A 25877-nucleotide genomic window follows, 5' to 3' on the forward strand; every position below is an offset into this window, starting at 1 on the left:
GATTATTCGGAATTTACGAAGTCCAATTTAATTTGTCGAAAAAGTATCGGACTGTACAATAGAGAACTTTTGTAGTTACGCTACATTTAACAAAAGTATATTACACTAAAAAACACAAGACAAATAATAATTTTTGAAAATTTATTGCTATGTACCTCCATGTCCCAAACAATTTTTTTTTTCATTTAATTTACACCTTCCTCTATTAAATAAAAATAAACTTCGTTTAGTTTTATTAAGAAATTATTTAACAATTAAACAAATATAAAGTTAGATATTTTGCAAAAATTTTCTGAAAATCTGATGCAGCAGAGTTTCTTACATTGGATAGTGAATAGCTGAGAGAATATTTACAACAACAACAATGTAAAAACAAATTTTTGTCACCAGAGTGTCTGCAATGCATACAATAGAAAACATTTCTCAGTTTTATAGTTTGATTTTTTGACTTTCGCGCCGCTGGATCAGTGGTTCTACCTACCCCCTAAATTTTTTCCATTTGATCCGAAAACCTTATATATGAAATTTTATGGCGATCAGTTACCGTTAACGAAAATTCTCTAAAATTCGCTTTTATGGTCTAATCGATGAAAATATTTACCTATTCATTGTTGTGGCTAAAAAACGAATCCTACAAAAAAATTGAAAATATGATCGGATTTCGGTGTAGCTATATAGGGCCAAAATACCTAAAATCGGCCTATCGGCACTGTATCGATGGGCCGCCATGCTAAAGTAGTATTACCGACATGCTAAACTTGTTTCTTTGTTGGGGGCAGAGAACACATCGACAACTTCCACTATAGCCCCAATGGTCAATTTTCCAGGTTTGAAACCATGTTGCTTTTTTCGAAAGGCCGGCTTTTAAGCGTATGGCATCTTATATTCATGGTTTTAGAAGTATCTCGTAATGTTTTCCGGTTGTGTTAAGCATACACATTGGTCTGTATGATGATGGAGTGGATGGATCTCTATTACTTTTGCTAATAAGAACCAGCTGTTGTTCTTTCCATTAAGATGCAAAGATTCCCTCAGTGACATTACATGTTTAATAGTATTTCTGGTCGTTTTTCTGAAATCTCTCTGAGAACTTCGGCTGGGACTCCGTCAGGTCCAGGAGCTTTATCATTTTTTTATTTTCTTGCTGCTATTTTTAGTTCCTCTACCGTAAACCTTATGGAAGAGGTTATTGATTTCCTGATAGAACTTTCTCTTCTTACTTCATGTGTGGGATACAATGTATTTACAATACTTTCCATTGATTCATCTTCGATTTCCTTCGCTGGAGTTTGAGCTCCCAGTTTCTACGTAACGACTTTATACCAAGTCCAAATGGTTTTTAGTTTACATCTTCTCCCACTTCTTCCCATTTACTTTTTTTGCTTTCTTGTACAGCAAGTTTATAGGCTTTTTTGCTTCTTTGCATTTAGCATGTTCTGTTATTGCGAGACATCTACGTTTGGCTCTAGTGAATTTTCTCCTCCGTTTGAGACAGTTTCGTCTCAATTCGGCAACTTGGTTTTTCCTCCAATATACTTTTCAGGACCCTTATCAGCTTTGGCATTGACTTATTACATCCAATGATGATGTTTACCATGGTTTTTCTCCACCAGTTTAGAAGCACTTTCCTCTGGCTGAAATGGTTGACTTTGCCTGTTTATTTCTGCGATTAAAGCTGTCCTGTCTAGTCTCTTAAGGTTCCATTTTCGGGTACCTTTTCCCCTCCTTTGCGTAGCGATTTTTCTGGCTGGTTGTAGAGAGTAAGAAATATATTGCTGGTCGTTAGTCGTGTATATCTCAAGGACTTTCTAGTTGATTATTCTACTCGCAATATTTTCCCATACCATGGTTATATCTGGGATGGTGCTGACTGAAATTCATTCATCGAATCGCGTGGGGGTGAGGTAACAGCTAATGAATGTGATATCAGCGAATTGTATCCAAACGTATCCATTACCTTTTCCTTCCTTACAAGGCTTCTTGCTTCTCCTGTCTGGGATCCATATTGCAGCTGTTTTTGAAACACCACTGCCCACTTGTATTTGGTGAGTATTGTTCATCGATAATCATGACGTCTGTCTCTTTTTCGTGCACAATCTTTGGTAGGATTGCAGTTGCAACTTTTCCTCTATGCATGTGGAGAGCTGTAGGATTTTCATATTAGTTTTTTGTCATGAGTCATTTAAACTTTGAAAATTACAACCATTGTGAAGAATTGTGATTTGACTCCACTAATTAACTCTATTTTCTAGAATGTTCCATTTACCAATGTTCTTAAACTCCGTAAGCCCGGGTAGCTCAGTCGGTAGAGCATTGGACTTTTAATCCAAGGGTCCAGGGTTCAAGTCCCTGCTCGGGCGAAACTGTAATTTTGTAATTGTTACTACGCAACATTACCTATTAATACAACTTCTATTCTCATACTCTACGAACAATAACTTCATTGAGAATTATTCCCTTGACCATGACATTGAAAGTAACAATTACGTTGATAAAATCACTGCATCGGCCGGGAATCGAACCCGGGCCGTCCGCGTGGGAGGCGGACTACCGATGCTTCGCTCGGCTTCATGTTGAAGAAAAATTTGCAAATTTTTGCCCGCAAGCCATAAAATGCTGTGAAAGACTTTCTATTTTAAGAATGAACAAAAAGACGGACAATATTGATTGACAAAATACAAGTGTTTTTCGTTTTCTTTGTTCATTCTTCGTATGTTAAGGGTGCATGTAGCAAAGCAAAAGAACAACACAACAAATTCATAAATGTGCAAATATGTTTATAATATTCTAGTGATGGAGGTCGGGGCGTATGGCAGGGAGAACATGTGACGCATAATAAGTGCCACATTATGGATTTGAGGCTGGACAAGTTCGTATTTTGAGTTCTCTGAGAAAAAATAAAAATATCTGGCTATAAAATTGTTAACATTGGTGGTGGTTTTGCTAAAGCCTTTAAATTTAGGCCGCTGGACGACCTTATTAGGCGGCGGTATGTCCAAAACATTTTCTTTGCTTTAGCCAGTAGATCTAAATGGGAACATTGAGTAAAAGTATTTAGTCTGCCCAGTAACTTGCATGGCTGCTTTGCAATTGTTAGCGTGCCTAAAATCTCCTGACACTGGGTTAAATACAGTGAATCACAGTCAAAAGTATCCACTTCACTTTCTTTCATTAAAACTGCGATTTCATTCCTTTATACTATATTTTTACATTAGTGTCTTAACTTAAATATCTTCTTCTTTATTTACTCAGTCCATACTTAACTGGTCCATATGACCAAAACAGGTTAAAGTTGTATTCATTGCTTTCATTGGCAGCCTGTTTTGGTCATATGGACCAATTAAGGTACATATGTCATAGGGCAAATACCGCATTGGACCCTAAACACACAATTTCAACAGTAAAGCACAGAGGAGACTCTGTTGTAGTATAGCGTTGTATAAGTGCTTCTGGTGTAGGAAATCGTTTCTTTATCGAAGGAATTAAGGATAAGATGTATTATTTAAACATTCTGAAAGGATAATTTGAAATTTAGGCGATGAAAAAATGGGATTTGGGACAACATTCCAATTTTATCAATATATGAGCCCGAGCACAAATCACATATTTTTCCAAAATGGATGCTATGTAACTGCCCAAAAGTGATTCAAAGTGATTTGAATCCTATAGATAATTTAGGGAGTATTTTGGAGACAAATATAAAAAATCGTAACATCTAACGTATAGGAACCCTGAAATATGCCTTGCAAGAAGAATGGGGGAAATTCCGATATCTTGCCCCGATAACTTAGTTAAATCTTTGCCAAAAAGGATAAAAGCTGTAAAGGATAACAAAGGATGTCATACCAAGTGCTGAAACCCTAAAAAATCCTTTTTGTTTCATGAAACTTTTAGAGTGCAAATTTTTCACTGTGAGGTAGAAATCGATGTTGTTTAACCATTTTTATTTTTTTTATCTAAATTTACCTGAATTTCGTTAATTTTATTTTATTATATTCAAGTTAAGACACTAATGAAAAATATAAAAAAAGAATGAAATCGCTATCATTAACCAATTCTTAGCAATCGCAGTTTTAATGAAAGAAGCTGACGTGGATACTTTTGACTGTGATTCACTGTAAATATTTGTTCACATTTGGTGTCTTTAAGACTAAATTTTCAACACTAAAATATGTATGTATGTGGAGGATTTATCTGTTATCAGCATCGAATAGGGATAGCTATCATTCCACCGCGTCGACCACTTTTGTTGTATATTGTAATTGTCGGTATGAAGTTGCTTAGCTAACAGCAAAAGTGGTTTTCTTGATTTTAGCCTCGATCCGTAGTTTATCGATAAGTCTTGATTAAGAGGGGTATTGGGATTTGCCATGATTTGTTATACAGAGGTTGTCTTCTTCTTAAAGATGGCGGTTGGAAATTAGCTAACATTGGTAAGCAATCTGTCGGTGTGACATTCAATGTTCATGTTATGATTCTCATGGAGGTGTTCAATTGTGTGTCTATGCGTCTTATGTGAGAGGCATTCAACCAGATCGGAAAACCATATTCAGCTGTACCCGACAATCATGGCCATATTCAGCTGTACCCGACAACCACGTCTGCTACGAGGTATTTCGGGTTGAAGTTGTGACTGAGGGTGGCACCGTTACAATTTATAAATAGTTCCCTGTCTACCTTGATGTGAGTTAGCTACAAGCAGCAGACTTCTATTTTCGAGAGGATGGGTTTTAGTCTCCATTAGTGGCAGCAGGATGATATTACAAATAAGTCTGATTCCGCAACCTTCTGAAACCTTCATCGTTGTTAATAGTTTCCTGTCTACCTCGATGTGAGTTAGGTTGAAACAGCAGACTTCTGTTTTCGAGGGGCCACGTTTTAGTCTCCATTTGTGATATTACAGATAAGTCTGATTCTGGAAACTTCTCTAACCTTCATCTGCAACTTTATTAATAGTTTTCTGTCTACCTCGATGTGAGTTAGGTTGAAACAGCAGACTTCTGTTTTCGAAAGGCTAGGTTTTAGTCTCCATTTGTGGCAGTAGGATGATATTACAGATAAGTCTGATTCTGGAAACTTCTCTAACCTTCATCAGCAACTTTAATAATAGTTTCCTGTCTACCTCGAAGTGAGTTAGCTGGAAGCACCGGACTTCTGCTTTCGAGAGGCTAGATTTTAGTCTGCATTGGTCGCAGTATGATGGTATTATAGATAAGTCTGATTTGGGAACCTTCTCTCACCTTCATCTGCAACTTTATTAATAGTTTCCTGTCTACCTCGAAGTGAGTTTGCTGGAAGCAGCAGATTTCTGTTTTCGAGAGGATAGGTTTTAGTCTCCATTTGTGGCAGTAGGATGATATTACAGATAAGTAAGTCTGTTCTGAAACCTTCTCTAACCTTCATCTCCAACTTTATTAATAGTTTCCTGTCTACCTCGAAGTGAGTTAGCTGGAAGCAGAAGACTTCTGTTTTCGAGAGGCTAGATTTTAGTCTCCATTTGTGGCAGTAGGATGATATTACAGATAAGTCTGATTGTGGAACCTTCTCTAGCCTTCACCTGAACTTTAATAATACATAGTTTCCTGTCTACCTCGATGTGAGTTAGCTGGAAGGAGCAGACTTCTGTTTTCGAGAGGCTAGGTTTTAGTCTCCATTTGTGGCAGTAGGATGATATTACAGATAAGTCTGATTGTGGAAACTTCTCTAACCTTCATTTGCAACTGTATTAATACATAGTTACCTGTCTACCTCGATATGAGTTAGCTGGAAGCAACAGACTTTTGCTTTCGAGAGGCTAGATTTTAGTCTCCATTTGTGGCAGTAGGATGATATTACAAATAAGTCTGATTCAGAAACCTTCTAACCTTCATCTGCAACTTTATTAATACTTTCCTGTCTACCTCGTTATGAGTTAGGTGGAAGCAACAGACTTTTGCTTTCGAGAGGCTAGATTTTAGTCTCCATTTGTGGCAGTAGGAAGATATTAACGTTAAGTCTAATTCCAGAACCTTCTTTAAGTTCGTGTTTTGCGTTGCGATTACCATATTGTCTGCATAATTAAATTTGCGCAAATCTGTTTTCAGAAGTACCAGTTTTAGTAACAGGCCCTTCTTCAATGCGGCATAAAATTAGACCTGACGAAAGAAGACTAAAAGGCCGATAATTCGATGCTTCCGCTGGGCGAGGTAGCCAGAAAGCAGAATGTCTGTGAAGAATCTTGCGAGCCATACCTTCGTACCTGGTCCCCTGTGTAGAATAAATTCAGGGTAGGTGCAGTTGGTTTCATTTTTGAGAGACCCTGATCGAGATGGTTTGGGGTTGTGTTGTTGTGAAGTTGTTTAACCGCGAGGTTAATTTTGCGTGAAAATGGTTTCTTTTTATCTGCTTTTGATGGTTTTATTTTGTGAGAAGCGATGGTTTTGAAGTAGGAAGAGGGTTAGCAGCTCTGAGCTCTCGAAAGAGACTTCAAACTTTGCGACTAGAGTGCTTGAAGTTCATATTGTTGACGATGTTGACCCACTCTTGTGTTCTATCTTCGTCAAGGCTTTTTATTAACTGACCTGCAATTTCTGGTTTTGTGTGGGACGAAACTCTTCCAGAAGTCGTTCGCTTTCTTCGTTCCAGCAAGGGGTGAAATTTTTTCAGTAACCCCGGGGGATACCTTTTTTGCTGTTGTGATGATAAGTGTGGTGATTCGATCGAATTTCTTTGTCGCTGGTGGTATCGCTATCAAGTTTTGTTATTTCTACCAGTCAGCTTTCCTGATGTTCAATTTTGGCTTTGGATTGGTATGACCTCAAAGGGCCACAAGGCGTAGATTTTATAAAGTCATTTCTAAAGACCTCAAAAGGTCATAAGGCGTGAATTTTATAAAGAAATTTATAGAGACCATAAAGGCTGACCGGTGTTGGCTTTATGGGAAGTTGGGGAGCATACATCTTGACGCATGGAGCGGTTGGCCGTTAACGCAGAATACAAAACATAAGTCAAGATTGGAATGGCGGGTCCATCTCACCGAGTGAAAACTACCAAGATTTTTTCATCGAATAGCAGGTCCATTGGAATAGTTTTCCGCCGTTTTCTTTTTCGTTGGAGTGACTCCAGAGGCGATGGTGACTGTTAAAATCTCCACAATAAATATCTGGGTGGGGATAAGTGGGAAGTACATTTTCAGACCAGGATGTAGCAGGAGGTTGTTTATATAAATGATATGCAAACTTGAATTAGAGTTGTGATTAGGGACATATCACCTTCGTCAGAACATTGGATAACCTAGGCGCACGTCGAGATACCGTATTTTGAGTGGCTGATGGCCGTATTAAGTTTATAGCCTCGGATGTGGTCTCTGTTATCTAATATTTTCTGCGATGATGTGTGGATTTTCTGTATTTGTTTCTTTTTTTCAATTTAGCCTTATTCTCGTTCAGATTCTAAACACCTCAACACTCAGAGCAACCAGTTATCCCTTATCAGCTTACTAAATTGCATAAAAAATGTAACAAAACAATTATTATGAAATTCAATGACAGCAATTAGAGAGCTACAAAGCTACAATTAATTTATTAAATGTGCATTTGAGACCTCATAAAATTGAAGTGTAATCACCTCAACCGGCAATAGACTTAACATTCTTGACAGCTTATTTTGAATAATGCTTATGATATGTGTGTGCAATTGAATGATGTGAGCTTTTTACAGAGAGACAGACGAGTGAGTGAAGGCGTTGTGGAAGTGTTAAGAATATCATTTAAGCTGATTTGTTTATTAACAATGAATTTATATGAATTTGATTTGTAATTGTGTTCCTCCTTCTTTTTGTTTTTTTTTTTTCAGTGATAAAATTGAACGTTTCATTGATGATAATAAGGCGTTAATGCGTCGAATGTATGGTGATTTTGAAATGAACATGGATAATGGTGGGCCGAATCAACAGACCAAAAAGCGAAGGAGACGTTTTATAGATGAACCAGATATATTCTTACCACCTGGCGCTTTTCCATCCTTTGTGGCCGATGATGATGTGGAACCCCATGACGAGGAACATGGTGAAAGTTATTTTGGTAAATTACGCAACAAACGTCAAGCCAATCAGGGCAATCGTGACGGAAAGCAGGGCAATCGAAATGCCAAACAAACAGGACCGAGAAGTGGTCAACAGGCTTCACCGACAGGAAGGTAAGGCACGATAGAACAATTTTCTTTTAATATTAAAAATGTATATAAAAGTAGATCTGTATAGGAATTACTTAGCAGATTGTATAAATACTCGGATCTATATTTTCTCATGGGTACAATATAGCATGTACTAGTGGAGATTACCGAATGAGACATTTTACTCTTATCTGATGGTTGTCTTAAAATTAAATAAATATAAAGAAATATTAAAATAAATATAAAGAAGACAAAATATATGGTAACAGCAGAAAGGATCAAAATTACAGTACAACACTCAAAATAAAAAATGATACAATTGAACGCGCTACAAACTTTACTTACTTGGCAATTTTGTTGAACGAACAATGGAACATGTCAAAAGAAATTAGACGACGTATGGAGTTGGCCAGAGTTGCTTTCAACAAATATAAGAAAGTCCTTACTAACCATGACTTGCGTCTTTCGACAAATACCAGTTTCGTCAAATGTTATATTTGGTCCACATTATTATGGGTATACAGTCGACGACGTGAACATGCTGTTGGTGGCCGGAATTCAGGTACCATCGACCACGATATTCAACTGAGTGCTCACTTCTGCAGTCCAAAGTGGCCGAAGATTTAGTGAACGATATTTACATATTCCACGTGTGGAAAAAGGTGGTAAGATAAGTGAAATAGGAGTTCAGCCTTTCACAAATGAGATCAGAGAAGTTATCCTACCCCAAAATCGTACAATCACCCACACACTTTTCGATTTCAATGACGTCTGGAGGGGGTAGAATGCAAGAAAGGTAGAGGTTAAGAATCCACCTTGGGGAACGCCCTGTTTCACTCTACGGGCTTTGGACTTCTTGTTCCTGAATTCCGCGTACGACTTCCACACATGAAATTGATTATCCAACGTTTCAAACTTGGTCGTAAGGTCAAATGCTTTTGATAAGTCGAACGCCGTCATCACAGTACTGCGGCTATGCTCGCCCATATACGTTAACGGATGTACTGGATGAGTTCTCGACTAATATCTGTGGAGATAGCATTCTAATGATCGGCAACAGTATATCTATTTCTGACGCTGGGGAGGAATAAAGCCTCAAGGGTCTTTGTACGATTCACCTTTGCTGGCATCCTTGCCTGCCTTGAATAGTGGGACCACCCTGCCCATTTTCCAGACATCTGGGTGGCTAGTGACAGATTGCGAACTTTGGTGAGATACTCGACTCCCGGCACATCATTACCAGCATTACCATAGAGATTCCATCAGGGTCCAACGCTTTGGATGATTTAGCGTTTCTGATGGCATTGGCAACATCGTCCATTGTAAATTGTGGTGGTTCATCTTCAGCAGGAAGATATCTAATGCGACGTAGTACTCTTCTCTTCGCCCTGTCACTCCCGGGGTGCTAGACAAACTGTGGATTGAAATAACTTGCGCACCTTTTCGGATCAGTCAGCGTAACGTCGCCAACCGTAATTGAGGTTCTATCTTCCTTCTTTCCAGGGTTCGAGAGTGACTAAACCATTCACTAATTCCGGCTACAATTTGGGACTCTTCAGATGATTTAACAACTTTTTCCGCATGTGCTCACAGAACAATCATGTTTACTTCCACTATCAGCTCCATGACTCTGGGCTGAGTGGGATTGGCACGACGAAGCTCATCACGCTCACTTGCTAATCCCTTTGGCTCTGCTGGGAAATTTGGTTTCACTTCGGGTATTCGACCAGCAGGTATACGGCGAGGCTCTCTGGGGGTCTGTGTTCAGACAGCAAGCAGCAACATAAATCATGCCGTAGTTCCTCGCTTGGACGAATCCAGAACAACCACTTATATGCACCCAATCCCGGAATATATTGCATCTCAACCAAATTCGAGTGTGGTGGATGCGGATGTGACCAACTGAGCACAAATATATTTGTCCTGGGTTTTCCCCCGTCCCGGCCGGACCAAATAAATCCGGGGCAAGCATTCCGGGATATGCTGCTCCCAACAATCGACGTATGCCGGACTCGATTTTTATACCGCCTAAAAACCAATCCTTTTAAGAACGGGGAATGACACCACATCGGAACCGCTTTCGCATTACTTCGAAGTAGGGCATCCACATTGGCGTTCGTGCACCATTTCGTCCAGATTTTCTTCTTCTCGCATGAAGATCTTTCTTCTTTTCTCTTAGAACTTTTTCTGCAAAGAAATTTATTGGTTACCAACTTATTTTGTCTTGCAGCATTTTTGGAACAATATTTCCACAACTAGGCTCTCCCCCTCTACTTCCAATAATCCCCGGCAAGTAGCCCATCGTGGACACTTGAGGAAAGTATGTTCAGCATCGTCAAACTCTTCTTCGTAGATGAAGTATGTTGTTCTGCATTTTCCCATGCAGTACCGATACTTTCGGAAGTAACCGTGTCTCGAGAGCATCTGTGTTAAGTAATACTTCACCTCGTCCCGCTTTCTTCAACACCAAAATCGGAGGTCTGGGATCAACTTGTGTGTCTGTTCACCTATCGTTCAGTCCGTCCATCGCAGTTTCCATATATTCATTGTTTCATCGTGTATGGCACTTCATTAATCTGTTGGCCTGCATTTTGCAATCTTCCTTTCGTCGCTTCATTGTCTGCAGATCGATAGGGATAATACCAGTAATTATTAGGAGCCTAATAATTGTTTGGCTCTCGGCTGCATTGCCCACGACGATGCCCAGATTTTACATCCCTATAGGAGTATGCTGTTTATCACCTCCATGATTAGTTTCCTTGAGCTTCGTAGGGGGCCACCAGTATTTGCCATGAACTCATATTATGTGCTATTTTTGCCACCTTTGTTGTAGAATAATCAATCTGTTTGGCGTAGGTAAGCTTTGAGTCCAGCCTTATTCCCTAGCATTAAAAGCCTGGTCGGAATTATCAAGTCACCAATATACATATCAATTTCTGTGGGCATATGCCTCATGGTAAGAAGTATGATTTCCGTTTTTTTGCATCGCCAGTTCTAGGCCGTGAGAGTCCAACCAAGTCTTTGTGCGGATCATGGTTTGACGTAATTTTCTTTGTGCTTCTTCGGTGAGTCTTGCCTTGAAAACTGCTGCAATGCCGTCGGCATAACCCACCAGGAAGGTATTTTCTGGCATCTATATTTTAAGGATTTCGACGTAAGTGGTGCTCCACAGATCCGGTCCCGGTATTGATCCTTGTGCCGCTTCTGAGATTATTTTCATCTTTTTGGTGCCGTGATTTGTGTGGTATGTCAATATAAGATTTCTGAGGTAGTCGACTATTATTATTCTTAAGTACTTTGGAATGTTGAAGAAAGATAATAGATCTGGAGTAGTGGAGGCCTTGCTACGCAGATTCTACAGTATTTTCAACTTTGTTAAGTGCTCCAATATAGGCGAAAGTCATACTGTCATTTTGAGAGTTCTCCTGTGGCTCTGATTGCATCTTGTAATCTTGGTTTTAGAAACCTCTCGAACATTTTACCGGCATTGTCCAGCATGTGGCCTGTAGGACGACGGCGATACTTGGTCATATTTTCCCTTGCTGACCAAGACCAGCTTCTGCATTTTCCATATATCTGGAAAGATAGCCTCGCTTGTACACTTGTTGTACATCTTTTTGGAGTACGTTTGGTCGGGAAAGTGCTACTTCTTTAATGACTTCTGCTCGTATTCCAACTGGGCCAGGAGCCTTTTGAATTTAGTTGTAATAGTAAATATAATAGTAATAACAATAACTTTGAATTACCGAACGCTACTACTGATCCCCGAGTTTGCCTTCACTAGAACCGCTATACTGCACCGAGAGTTTATCTACACACTTCTTTTCTTTTTCAGATTGGATGCCTGTGAATCGAAAGTCGAAATTGTCACACCATATTGGGCCTCAAATTCTGCTGGAAAAATTAGGGCAATTGTAAATACACAGCATTTTGAGCAAGCCATACATCAAGAAATATGCTCGTAAGTATAAACGAATATAGCTGAAAAAAATTTTAACACATTGTAAAAAAATAATTTTTTCTCTCTCTATTGTCTCCACAGAAAAGCCCAAACACCTCGTTGCAGCGGTGAATGCGGTTGTGAACAGAAATACAAATGGCATCGTCTGCTAGCCTACGATCCGGATAATGATTGTAAGGGAATTTTCATGGATTGGTTCCTTTTCCCATCATGCTGTGTTTGCAGATGTAATCCTTAAGAGCCACAAGCACCACACAATATTTTTTGAATAGACTTTAGTAGAAAAGATCCTTATAAAGGAAAAAACTTTGCATAAGAAAAACATAAAGATATTTCTATTTTATTAGTTTATATTAAGACCTTTTCCCATGACCATTTAAATTAGAATATAGTTTTTTTTATTTGATATTAGTTTTTTTTTTAATCCTACATACACAAGGAATATTTGGAGCAATAATATATGTATAACAAATCCCACATTCAAATATTGGTCCTAATATAAGTATTTTGATGACATCAGAAAATTTTAAGTAATATGCGGATCGAAAAGTATATTCTAGGAGACTCAGCCATAGATTGGTAATAATAGGAACAGTATCTTGCGTTGACTTGTTGGAATTTTAAAGAACACCTTCGTGTGGCTTTTGATATAAAAAAATTTGTTTGAGTGATGACTGAAGTACTTCACTGGCTGAACTGGTGAAAACTGTCAACTAAAAAGTCGGAGATAAAATTATCTTTCCTGTCATTACAAAAAATAAAAGCATAAACCAATCTGCTTTAACGATTTTTGTTATATTAAAACAAAGTCAGTTCCCCAAAATCGAATGTCGCCCACCACATTTAACGTAGGATATCATATAGCCAGCCGTATTATAATAATTTTCTTTTTTATTTTGTTAATTTTAAGAAACGTGCCAAGGTGGAAAAGCATTTCCAGATTATAAGCCGTGCCAATAACGTTTTTATACCATAACAAAATAAAAAATAGTTGTAAAATAAATAAATAAAACTAAAAACATAGGAATGCAGTGAAAGTTTTTATGGAACATACAGTGAGTCACAGTCAAAAGTATCCACTTCAGTTTCTTTCATTAAAACGGCGATTGCTAAGAGTAAATTAATGTAAATGCTTTTGTTTTTTTTATATTTTTACAGTAGTGTCTTAACTTAAAATTATTAATAAAATAAAATTAGCAATGTTCTGGTGACTACATAATGATCAAGATCTGAATCTGCCATTCGACCACAATCTGTTGATGCTTAACGTTCGAATAAAAATTGCAAGATTTAAGAAAAGGAAGAAAAAAATCTAACAAGATAAATACTGAGATACTCAATAACCCATCAACCAGAAATGAAGTGAAAGTGCAAATCAATAATAAACTTGAGAACATAGATTCAAACGATATAGAAAATATATGGAACAATGTCAAGGATACGGTGTGCAAAATAACAAAAAATATCTTGGAAACTGTACAAGAAGACCCCATAATGAATGGATGAATAATGAAATTATGGAACTTCGTGTGGAACGAAGCAAATATAGGATTGTTGAGTATGAACGTTACTGGGAAATCAACAGGGAAAACCGCACCGCTACGCGTGCTGCAAAAAATACTCTTACTTAGTTGGCCCATTACAGAACATTTGTTCCATAGACCGAACTAAGAAAAGATCTCCATTACTCTCCGTTTTTCGCTTGACTTTTTGGAATACCGCGCCTTTTCATTTCCCCATCCACTTGTATGCTCCATCGAAGCTTAGGCCTGCTCATTCTCATGATATGGCCTAGCCAACGCAATCGTTGCATCTCGATACGTTTAACTATATTCATGTCTTTGTATAGCTTATATAGCTCGTGGTTCATACGACGTCGATATTCACCGTCAACGCAAATCGGCCCGTAGATATTTCGAAGAATTTTCCTCTCAAACACACCAAGCACTGCCTTATCTGCTTGCGCAAGTACCCATTCTTCGGAGCCATACATTAGCACGGGTAGTATCAGCGTTTTGTATAGTGTTATTTTTGTTTGACGAGAGTAGCATCTGTTGGCCAATACAATTCATCTTCTTATTTCACAACTGATGTTGTTTGTTGTGTTTATGGCAGTGCCGAGGTAGACGAAGTCTTTAACTACCTCAAAATTGTAGGTACCAACTTCCAAAGTTGGTCCGAGCTCTATGGACGCTTTGCGCGTCGACACCATCAATTTGGTCTTTTGCCGTTTACCGCCAGACCCACTTTCGCAGATTCTGCTTCGACCTTCCTAAAGGTATCAGTTACTTCCTTTACTGATCGTCCCATGATGTCTATATAATCAGCATAAGCAAGTAACATGTGGCTATTGGTGTAGATTGTGCCACTTCTTTTGAAGTTTGCCTCTCGTGTAACCTTTTCCAGCAGGATGTTGAAGAGATCACACGAAAAGCTGTCTCCTTGTCTGAAACCTCTTTTGGTACTAAACTCTTCGGAGAGGTTCTTTCCTATTTTAACTGAGGACCTCGTGTCAGTTAAAGTCATTTTACAAAGCCGGATGAGCTTTGCGGGGATACCAAATTCAGACATGGCTTGAAATACCTTTGAACGCAGCAGGCTGTCGAAGGCTGCTTTATAATCGACAAAAAGGTGGTAGGCGTCGATCTGCATCTCTTGGGTCTTCTCCAGGATTTGCCGCAGGGTAAATATCTGGTCAATGGTGGACTTGCCAGGTCTAAAGCCGCATTGGTATGGTCCAATTATCTCATTGACCATAGGATTTAGTCGTTCGCACAATATCCCTGACACGATCTTGTAGGCAATAGGGAGTAGACTTATGCCCCTATAGTTAGAGCATACAGTCTCATCTCCCTTCTTGTGGACTGGACCCAGGATACTCAGGTTCCAATCGTCGGGTACTCGTTCTTCCTGCCAGATGGTGCTAACTAGCTGATGAATACACCTTATCAGCGTGTCGCCTCCGGTTTTGAACAGCTCGGCTGGTAAGCCATCGGCTCCTGCCGCCTTATTATTCTTCAGCCGATTTATTGCTGTCTTTACCTCATTTTGGCTGGGCGGTATAGATTCAATACCATCTTCTGGTATTGGATCTGTGGTATCTTCGTCGTCTTCGCTGCTATTGGACACCAACAGTTTTGAAAAATGTTCTTTCCATATCCTGAGCACACTATCTGTATCAGTTACCAAATTACCTTGCTGGTCTCTACAGGAGAATGTGCCTGTACCAAAACCATCAGTTAGATGCTTGACTCTTTGGTAGAATTTTCGGAATTCATTCTGGTTCCTGTACATCTCGATTTTTTCACACTCCCGCTTTTCCATCTCTCTCTTTTTCCTGCGGAAAAGACGTTTCTCCTCTCTCCTTTTCTCCCGGTATCTCTCTCGTGCGCTACGCGTTGCTACGGATTGTAAAGTAGCCCTATATGCCGCATTTTTCTCTTCGTAGCAGCACGACACTCCTGATCATACCATGGATTCCTTGGCGGAGGTTTCTGGTATCCAAGTATGGATTTTGCGGCTATTTGCATGGAGTGGGCAATACTTTGCCATTGCGCTGATATGTTATCGGGATGAGGAGTGCTTTGATTAAGCAATTGGGCTAGTTGAGTGGAATATGCTGTGGCTATCTGTTGTGATAGCAGCTTACCGATGTCTAACTTTCTTGTTGTGTCTGTTCGTACTTTGTTTGCTACGTTTAACCGAGTGCGTATCTTTGCTGCAACAAGGTAGTGGTCCGAGTCTACGTTTTCTCCTCAGAACGAACGCACATCCAACACGCTCGATGAATGTCTTCCATCTATCACAACGTGATCAATTTGATTTCTTGTTTTCTGATCTGGAGACAGCCAGGTGCCCTTATGGATGTCGAGATGTTGAAATTTAAAAATAACAGAATCATTTACCTGGATTTATTCTTAGCAATTTATTTATTCTTGGCAATCGCAGTTTTAATGAAAGAAACTGAAGTGTATACTTTTGACTGTGAATCACTGTTTTTAAACTTGCGATCCGTTAAACATCCACTTGAACTAATAATATTTCACTGTATCAAAATGACAAATATGACTTAAGTGCTATAGAAATTTTTTTGTTTTAATTTTTTTTAAATGAAATAATAAAATCACATTTAATATGACATTACATACTCTCCTAATAAATAATATTAATATTAATTAATATATTTGCTAAATTTATAGTAGAATTGTTTGTTATAAAAATATATAATTAATTAATTTTAAGTATTACCACGAGACACAACATTATAAATTCACAACAACAAGCATTTACATTTTAAGTTTATTATAGCATTAGCAACCTCTTTTTGTTTATTAATTAAGCAAACACACTCATGCACAACACAACCTCTATTGCGATTAAAAACGAAATAAATTTATGATTACAAATAAAACAAACTAAAATAGTTTTTTTTTTTCTTTTAATAGAACTGTTCTAGACAAATGTCCGTTAGTGTTCAAGTAGAACATACTGCACCAATCCATCAAGGCCCGGGTAGCTCAGTCGGTAGAGCATTGGACTTTTAATCCAAGGGTCCAGGGTTCAAGTCCCTGCTCGGGCGATCGAATTTTTTATTTCTTCTAAACAATTTTATTTCATCCATGCTACAAGAAGAAGAAAATTTCAATAACATTAAATTAAAATAAATTTTTGGGACTATGGCAATTGGATTGGGAATGAGATTGTAATTTGAATACTGAACAGATTTAAACGTAATTGATTGACAACAACAACGAGAAGTCGGTTGAGAACTTTTAATTCCAATACCAGTAAGTAAAATAAGCTCTTTCTATTAAGGTCATTTGTAAAAATATTATTTAATATTATCTCAGAGTTTTTAAATTCAACATCAGAGATTTTAAAAAATATAAAAAAGTTAATTGCATCGGCCGGGAATCGAACCCGGGCCGCCCGCGTGGCAGGCGAGCATTCTACCACTGAACCACCGATGCTTGATGAAGTCTGCTTCGTTTGTAACGGTTTTCCAAGAGTTTACAGTTATAGTTCCCGTTATGACTACTGTACAATATTGTACTGTATTGTATAACTATTGACAGCACTAAAGTACATACAGTACTCTACAATTCGATTGTTTACTCTGAATATTGTCGATAGAGGTATGCTGGTTGTTGTCAAAGATGATATAAACACATACTATTTTGTTTTCATCAGTTGTCAATAGATGTCGCTAGAGGCTATGTGGTTGTACGCATTTAAAATTATTTTTAAAAAGTAACAACATTTGCAATATTTTTTTTAAGTTTCATTTGTTTACATTTAAATTTTAGCAGTACATAAAAATTACAATTAAAATGCCTAAAAATAAATTAAATAGAAAACAGGTATGTAGTTATTTAAGCTGGGGTCTATTTCTGCATTCCTTAAAATCGTTTTAAAGCGGTGCACTGTGGGCGAAATCCAAATCTAGCGGGAAAAAATTTTATAGGTCTACATTTGGGTGTATATCTCATATAACGGCGCCGCCCGATTTAGTTTAGCTACATTTTCTGACTGACTTAGATGTATTTTGGCATTTAGAGTTTCCAGTGGTCAAAAAATTTCTCCACCAAAAATTGAAGGCATAGGTCTTCGTTTTGGTTTGATTCAGGAATTGAACAGGAATGCCAACTGTTCTGAGGTAAAAACCACTACAGCCACATACGCACCATAGGTCTGTAGCGATTTTTACCTTAAAACAGTTGACATTCCTGCTTAAACAGTGGTTTTTGTACGTCAAAAATCACCACAAGTAGCGGGAAAACCACCAACTTGGCACTCCTGGAATTGAACGCCTCAAATAAAATGATGTGTTGCAAATAGTAGCTGTGGAAATCTTCGGAGTAATTACCTAGAAGTGTGTACTCTAAGAAAAACAATATTCTAGCGCGAATGCTGGTCAATGAAATTTGTTGCACTTTATAAAATGTGTAGACCCTGTTTCTCTAAGACGGTTATCATGGTAGAACAAACAAGGTAAAGTATTTACTACCACAAATACAACTCAACAACAACCACATAGAAATTTGTTTTTGTCTGTAATGTTATCGTCATCGTAATATGTAAACAAAACAAGCAAATGATATTTTTCACTTTTGATTAAATATTTTGAAAAACATGAATGAAATTTAGCTCCTTTTTCCAATTTGAATGTTTCCATATCATTCCACTAAATTGCAGAAAGTAGAATTCTTGCAAAAATGTTTGGGGTCGCTGGAAAATCATTGAAAAGGGAAAACGCATTTGAATCATTTGTTTTTGAAATCAAAAAAGCAAATGATTATTTACCAAAATACCACACATATTAACAAATTTTATCCCGCCTCCATTAGCGGTGTTTTAGTGTGCGGCACGTCGTTCAAACTTGGAGGAGGTTACATACATATCATTGATATGAAGAAGTCTTTATGGGAAATAGTTTTTTTCTGAATGATATATTTTTTCCTCAAAAATATATATCCCTAATATATATCGAAAACAGAAGATTGGTTTTTTGTGATCAAAAACTGATTAAGTCGCTTGCATGATCAAGGGACTCGAAAGTGATGATTAAAAAGAGTTAAATTTAAAATATGGACAAAAAATGTGTAGCAATCACAAATAAATCATTGAGAAGTTTAAAATCTGACCATTTTTTATTTATTGCCACATTTTGATCATCTGAAGATTGAAAAAAGCTTAATCAGAAAAGGCTCAAAGGCTCTGATCATATTTTGAACAGCAAGGTGATTAAACACTGATTGTTTTGTTTTTTTTTTTCAAACATAACGGTTTGGTTGTATATAATTCTCATATACACTTTCTACAAAGCTTTGATATAAATATCACGTACAATATTAAGAATATTGACAAAGACAACAGATGTCTAGGTTTTGGCAAGTGAAATGAAGAAAGGGAATGAAGAAACAGTATGCTAAAGAGATAACTAAAAGTCATAACAAAGCATAAAAGAAAACAAAGGAAAGTAACAAAAAACAAAGAAGATTAAAAAAAGTCAGTTAATTTTTCGTCTGATAAAAAGACTCATAAAAATGACTCGAAACTAATGCAGAGGAAGACTCATTTGTGATTTGTTTAGAAGAATCGCCTGAGGTTACGTTTTCTTCACAACAAATTAGTCATTTATGATCAGAAAATGAGCTCATATTCCAGCTTTTTAATCGTACAGTCGAATCAAAAAAGACTCGGATTTGATTAAAAATTTCAAAAAATGCTGGCTGGGTATAAATAAATATTATGCCTGTTCCAGAACCTGTTAGAATCTACAAATGTTTTACTACGATAACTATTTTTCCTGTATGGTATCGAATAAAATAGTACACATTAGTGCATTCCTGCAGTTCTGGAACAGAATATTTATAACAGCAGAACTTCCCAGCTGTTGGAGAAAATTAAATTATGCACTGTTCACATTAATTTTTCCCACATTTGTTGACGATCAAAATAAATATAAAATCGATTTAGGTAAATGTAAGTACCGCTATAACGGTCAACAACAATTAAATACAATTTTTTAATTATTTTTCGGTCCAGCATAATGTTTAGAATTAGACACAATTTATTAGTTTCATATACCATAAGGTGAGTTTTCGGACTTTTGCACCGCCCACAGTGCAGTGGTGTAAAAAAACTTCCCCGCAAAAAGCTTGCCTTCAAAGATGCAGTTAAATCATATTTACAAGTGACATCAAATTATGCATTTTCACTCATGATTTTTACAGGAGCGTGACTACCGAAAGATGCGCTCTATTAGCACTGCATTTTAACTAACACTCTGCCATTGCATTTTAACTAAACCTTTAGCGTTTTGATTCAGTACTTGTGATTGAATTTAAAGGCACTCTTCGGAATGTGTTTTTAATCGATTCAAAGATGTACCAAAAATTCAAGCCATTGCAAAATAAGAAATTTATTACATTAACACAAATTATGAAAATTCTTCATTAAATTCAATTGCAGCAGAGTTTATTTGCACCTCTCTCAATTTAATCCAAGCTGAATTACCGTAAAAATGTTCTCAACTTTGATTTATATTTCTTATAGATGTTTTTATTGGGTTTTTTGGTCAGGTTAATAATTGAAAATAAATGAATTTATTTCATGTTTGCTCAACGTTTGATTTATATTTGTTTTATTTTATACATATCAAAATTTTAGAAATTTATGCACTGTCTTTGGAAGAATAATCTCGCTGGTGGTACACAGAAAAACTAATTCATTCAATTTATGAATAGTGTTCGAACATTGTTTCCAATGTTCAGATTTTTACATTGTATCAACCTAATTCATAAAACAATAATTACTGGTTTCTTTTTTGAATGAAACATAAACTTTTGGAAAATATGAACCAATTCATTCATTTCAAAATAATCTTCTTTAAATCAAGAAAAAGTTACTTAGATTCAAAACTCTGTTTATATTTTTTATAAATTTATTTTTTCTATAAAAATTTTGTTTCTTATTTTATTTAAATTAGTTTCTTTTAATTTATTTTGAAATTAGTTTTTTATTTAATTTTGTAATTATTGTTCCTTTAAACGTTTCTAATTGATTTTTCGTAATGAAATATGTATCTTGTAAATCAGAACAATGTGAACCATATGTACATACATATTGAGTCCATCAGCACTAGCTTCAATTATTAGATGACGCATTTATATTAAAGAAATTCAAAAATTGTATGTGCGAAATAATGCTATTAATATAGGTAGTGAGTATTTTTACGACAACAAACGAAATCTATACGTTGTGCTTTGTTGACACGGAGTCAATAGAAGCAAAACCATAACATACTTTATAGGCAAAGCATAGAAACCGGTTTTTGAAAAAAAAATAATGGTGAATGTAGGGGAAACTAGAAAATTTAATTTTGTATTTTAGAAAAGCATTCATAGTTTTGCAAAAGTAGTATTGTACACATGAATACAAAAATTTGTCCGTTCTCTTTAAAAGAGGTGCGTTCAAATTATGGACAAAAAATTATGAACGGAATTAGTAAAAAATTCATACTTTTGTTTTTTCTGTGTATTCACGACTCCATTTGAACTGCATCACAACATGCCGTGAAAGAACTAGTCTACGTTGCACTACTTCCAATTTATTTAACTGGGTTAGTCTATCTTGAAACATGACTTAAGTTTGAGAGAAATATTGCAATGTGCAAAGATAAGACCAATAATTTTGGTCACCGTAGATTTTTTCAGGCCTTCTAATCATTATGTCAGGAAGAATAGCCTTTCCCACGCAAAAATTATATTGCTGTAAACAGAACCACAAAAATTTCCTTCGGCTTTATCTTAGGAAATGTGGATCTGCAGAGGTTGCAAATATTTGATAAAAAAATCATTTTTATCGGCAGCAAGTTTTTAGCGAGATGTTTTGTTGTTTTGCCAAACAGATAGAGATGGACGGCCAGGGCGAAGTCGACTCGAAATTGTCTAAAATGAATTTCGAACAAACATTCTTGGCTTTATTTCGATGCGGCGCATTTGTATATTAAGAAGAAAAAGATCTTTTCAACTTTAAGTGCCCCGAGTAAAACTCGTTAAGACCCAAGCATAGGAGACTGTCCCAAGAATTCTTTGACAGAGGCTGAAAGGAAATCCCGGACCTTTCAGAAGAGAAGGAAGGAGGATACTTGGAAGGAATCATTATACGTTGAAGCAAAATAGGTTGTGCAGATAATAGCGAATGAAGAGCATGTGGAGAAGACTACGGAAAGTTGGAACACTTTCTTTGCCATTGCCCAGCTTTCGCTGACATCCGCCAGCTGGATCGGAGTAGAGAAAAAACAGTTTAGTATGAAAATGAAAATATGATTTCACCACCTACCTTGATTAATATCTATGTACATTTGCTATTTTTTATAGTTCTTCTGATATATTCGCAACTCTGATATTTCTAATGTTTTTTAGTGTTACTAATAGTTTTTTGTGCGATATAAGCAAGTTAAAGATGTCAGCAAGCTAATGAATTGTTGGTTAATATTATCTTTACACATTCTCTCCCTGAGTACGACACAAGCATCGGTGGTTCAGTGGTAGAATGCTCGCCTGCCACGCGGGCGGCCCGGGTTCGATTCCCGGCCGATGCAATTGATTTTTTTTACAGAAGAAGGCAAATCACTTTAATAAATGTATGCAGTTTTATACATGACAAACATCTTGTAAAAAAATCACAGGGTCGGTCCCACTTGTAGCAAAGGTTTGGTATTAGGATTTCTGAGTTTGTATATACCAACGAGATTTACATGCTAAAATGTTTATTGAAGGTTTCGACATTGGGATGTCGAATTTAGAGGGTCTTATACTTCCTTGATGATACTTTGGTCAACGCTATGCCATAGCCCTGTAGAGCATTTATGCTCAAATATTTTATATGAACGAGCATAGACGTTATAGATAAAGTCTAGTCCAAAATGTAATTTTAGGCCCCGCCCCGTCCCCTACATACGCGACACTTGTTGCTATTAGAGTTGTGCCAAAGGAACTATTTGGAACTATCTAGTTCCTTTCGCAGTTCCAATGGCCCACATTTTTTCTTTGAACAAACTGCGTATACTTACTATCACACGTTATATTTCATGATGTTACTCATACGTTTTGGAACTAGTACAAGGAACTAGGAACTAGATTGCCCAACTCTAGTTGCTATTGCGATTTTGGTTGAGGCCCAAGTGCAATGTCGTTGAAAATAAAAAAAACGACTCGCCCGAGCAGGGACTTGAACCCTGGACCCTTGGATTAAAAGTCCAATGCTCTACCGACTGAGCTACCCGGGCTACGTCAGTCTGTTATCCAATAGCATATATGAACGAGTTGGAATATACACCTCGCCATGGTGAGATACATTAAATGGAAATGTTGAATAAAATATAAACTGCAGGTTTGTGTCCGTGATAAGTGCAATAAATATATATGTGACTATTTCATGCGGCATACTTTTGGGCTTCTTTAAAGAATATGTCATTTATTCGTATATTTATTCATTGTAAATGAGTGTAAATAAATGTGGTTATAAAAACCAGTTATACACATGTTCGTATTTTTTAGGTCTCAGTTTGCGTTATGTTTATTAAAGGAGTTTATTTCAATAATATAAAATATATTTATATGAACATCGACAAAAAGGTTAACTGTTTCCGCCCGGGATCGAACCGGGGGCCTTCCGCGTGTTAGGCGGATGTGATAACCACTACACCACGGAAACATATAGAGGGACTGGTTTTCCTCTGAAGGTAGTGTCTGAGTAGGTATTTGTACCACGTGAATACCATTTGAAAAGAATTAAAACAAGCAATCTGTTGATTTGAACGTAATTCGCTTGTTATTAAAACAATGTGATATTCATTTATTTACGACACGTGTTAAGGCTTATTTGCAGAAATTATAATAGGTAGCCACAACAAGTTATATAGACTGTAGATAGGTAGTTTATAATTAGACGATTTCTAAATTTATAAAATAGTTTTATCACAAATTTCAATTGATATGTAAATTTTCATACATTACTTGTTCAAAAATCGTGAAATTTTAAAATGTTGTGCAGGGGTACGTAGAGCTTTTTTAAAGGTTGTTGTTAGTTGTTATATATGTAGGTATGAAATATTGACACAAAGTATATAAATTCAATAGAGATTATAATATAGGTATTAATCCTTGGATATTTTGAATTGAAAATTAATTATCGACTATGTTCGGTATAGTCCTAATACAAAAATTGTGCCCGGTTATGGTATTTTGAAACTTTTAACTAAATATCAGTGAAATTACTCTCAGTGTGGACCGGTACTAATTAAACTTTTTTATGTGTTCAAGGAAACTCTACATTGGTTCAAAATCAATTGCAAATTGTTTTAGTGGTTGAAATTCTGAGTCGATTTATGCATGTCGGTCCGTCTGTGGTAATCACTTTAGCATCCAAACAAATTGAGATAGTACACTACAATTTTGCACAGGCGAGTCTTTTGTTTGCAGGTAGTTCAAGTTCGAATATGGGCTATATTGGCCCATCTTGTGATATAGCCCCCATATAACGGTACCGCCCTATTTCTGGGTTTTTGTAGTTTTTAGATACATTTTCTGACCGATTTAGCTATAATTTGGCATTTAGGGGTTTTCAGTGGTCAAATGCCAAATTATAGCTTAGATTATAGGTTAGAAAATGTTGCTAAATAACTTCAAATAGATGCTACATAAAAACGTAGACCGATATAGCCCATCTTCGAACTTGACCTGCCTGCAAATAAACAAGTAAAAAAGTATCAGTCGGCTTTGCCTACAGAGATATACCCTCAGCCTGTGCAAATTGAAACACTTTTTCACAAAAAACTTATGTATTTAGGAGATTTCAAAATATGAATGTATGAACCGAACAATTTTGATTAGGATTAAAATTAAAAAATTTTGCGGAAAAGGTACTTAAAGGAATCGACCGACATAGACCATGGGGGTGCCATAGGGGGTTTTTACACCCTTCGGGCTGTTTTTCTCGAGAAGTATGGACTTGCCCCTGAAACAACTTTTACCATCGTAATTGAGGCAGCGAATGTAAGTTGCTTCAACCAAAATCAAAGTGATTCAATAGCAGGTCTTAAAGTGAACTTATCCAAAATTTTGTGTGGGAGGTACGGGATGGAGTGGACAAATATAGTCCATATTCGAACCTGATCTATATCTGGTAGATATTATGAGAATGTGTAAAGTATGGACCAAATCGGTCACTCCCATCAAGAGTTATCGCGCGCACAATTTTTCCGAATATTTTTGAACTTTTGTGGGGTAGGTACCTGAAGGAGTGGACCGATATGGCTTATCTACGAACTTAAAGTAAGTTTGGAAACAATATTACGGAGGCCAAATTTTGGCCGGAATCGGCATTTCCGTTCGAGAATTATCTTGCGCTTCCACCCATAAACGTGGTGTCATAGGGTTTGTTTTTCAACTTTGAGGCTATTTTTTCAGGAAGTATGGACTTGCCCTTAAGGAAATTTGTACCTTCGTATAGGGGACAGTGAATACAAGATGTTACAACAAAAACCAAGGCGATTCGAGAGCAGGTCCTAAAATGAACTTTTCCGAAATTTTTTGTGGGAGGTACTCGAAGGAGTTTACCGATTGAGTCCATATTGGAACCTCATCTAAGTCTGGTAGAAATTTCATAATGTGCAAAGTATAGACCAAATCGGTTAATCCCTTCAAGAGTTATCGCACGCACAAATTTTCCGACCAACTTTTGTGGGGGAGGTACCGGAAGGAGTGGACCGATATAATCCATCTTTGAACTTGAACTAAGTTTGGACAAAATATTACGAAAGCCAAATTTTGGACCGAATCGGCAGATCCGTTCCAGAGTTATTTTGCGCTCCAACCACTACACACGGTGTCATAGGGTTTTTTGTAACTTTCAGGCTATTTTCTCAGGAAGTATGGACTTGCCCCTAATGAAACTTACAGCGTCGTATAGAGGACAGCGAATACAACTTGGTAAACAAAAATCAAAGCGATTCGAGACCAGGTCCTAAACTGAACTTTTCCGAAATTTTGTGTGGTTTGTGTGGATTGAGTTCATATTGGAACCTCATCTAAGTTTGGTAGAAATTACACGATGTGCAAAGTATGGACCAAATCGGTTATTCCCTACAAGAGTTATCGTGTGCACAAGTTTTGCGGCAATTTTTGAACATTTGTGGGGGAGGTACCTGAAGGAGTGGACCTATATGGCCCATCTTCGAACTTAAATCGAATCTGGA

General features: G+C 37.0%; 1 protein-coding gene and 6 non-coding genes across 9 annotated transcripts in view; 4 read left to right on the top strand and 3 right to left on the bottom strand.

Annotated features, from left to right (window-relative positions):
* Positions 1–12434, top strand: part of spz3 (Spaetzle domain-containing protein 3) — a 121056-nt gene extending 108622 nt beyond the window's left edge. For all 3 annotated transcript variants that reach the window (XM_073971333.1, XM_073971335.1, XM_073971334.1), the window contains 3 exons: positions 7834–8175; positions 11987–12112; positions 12194–12434. In XM_073971333.1, coding sequence (XP_073827434.1) covers positions 7834–8175; positions 11987–12112; positions 12194–12350 — 625 coding nt within the window. In that variant the 3' untranslated portion in view covers positions 12351–12434. The remainder of the gene's footprint in view (positions 1–7833; positions 8176–11986; positions 12113–12193) is intronic.
* TRNAK-UUU (transfer RNA lysine (anticodon UUU)) lies at positions 2288–2360 on the top strand. Its single transcript has one exon. It is a non-coding gene; the product is annotated as a tRNA-Lys (tRNA).
* Positions 12435–16618: 4184 nt separating the features above from the next.
* TRNAK-UUU (transfer RNA lysine (anticodon UUU)) lies at positions 16619–16691 on the top strand. Its single transcript has one exon. It is a non-coding gene; the product is annotated as a tRNA-Lys (tRNA).
* Positions 16692–17011: 320 nt separating this feature from the next.
* On the bottom strand, positions 17012–17082 carry TRNAG-GCC (transfer RNA glycine (anticodon GCC)). The gene has a single exon. It is a non-coding gene; the product is annotated as a tRNA-Gly (tRNA).
* Positions 17083–22149: 5067 nt separating this feature from the next.
* TRNAG-GCC (transfer RNA glycine (anticodon GCC)) lies at positions 22150–22220 on the top strand. Its single transcript has one exon. It is a non-coding gene; the product is annotated as a tRNA-Gly (tRNA).
* A 614-nt stretch (positions 22221–22834) lies between these two features.
* On the bottom strand, positions 22835–22907 carry TRNAK-UUU (transfer RNA lysine (anticodon UUU)). Its single transcript has one exon. It is a non-coding gene; the product is annotated as a tRNA-Lys (tRNA).
* A 355-nt stretch (positions 22908–23262) lies between these two features.
* TRNAV-AAC (transfer RNA valine (anticodon AAC)) lies at positions 23263–23335 on the bottom strand. Its single transcript has one exon. It is a non-coding gene; the product is annotated as a tRNA-Val (tRNA).
* Between the last annotated feature and the right edge of the window lie 2542 nt (positions 23336–25877).

Source organism: Musca autumnalis, unplaced genomic scaffold (assembly GCF_047663935.1).
Source record: "Musca autumnalis isolate F117 unplaced genomic scaffold, ASM4766393v1 scaffold_2, whole genome shotgun sequence".
Classification (NCBI taxonomy): Eukaryota; Metazoa; Arthropoda; class Insecta; order Diptera; family Muscidae; genus Musca; species Musca autumnalis.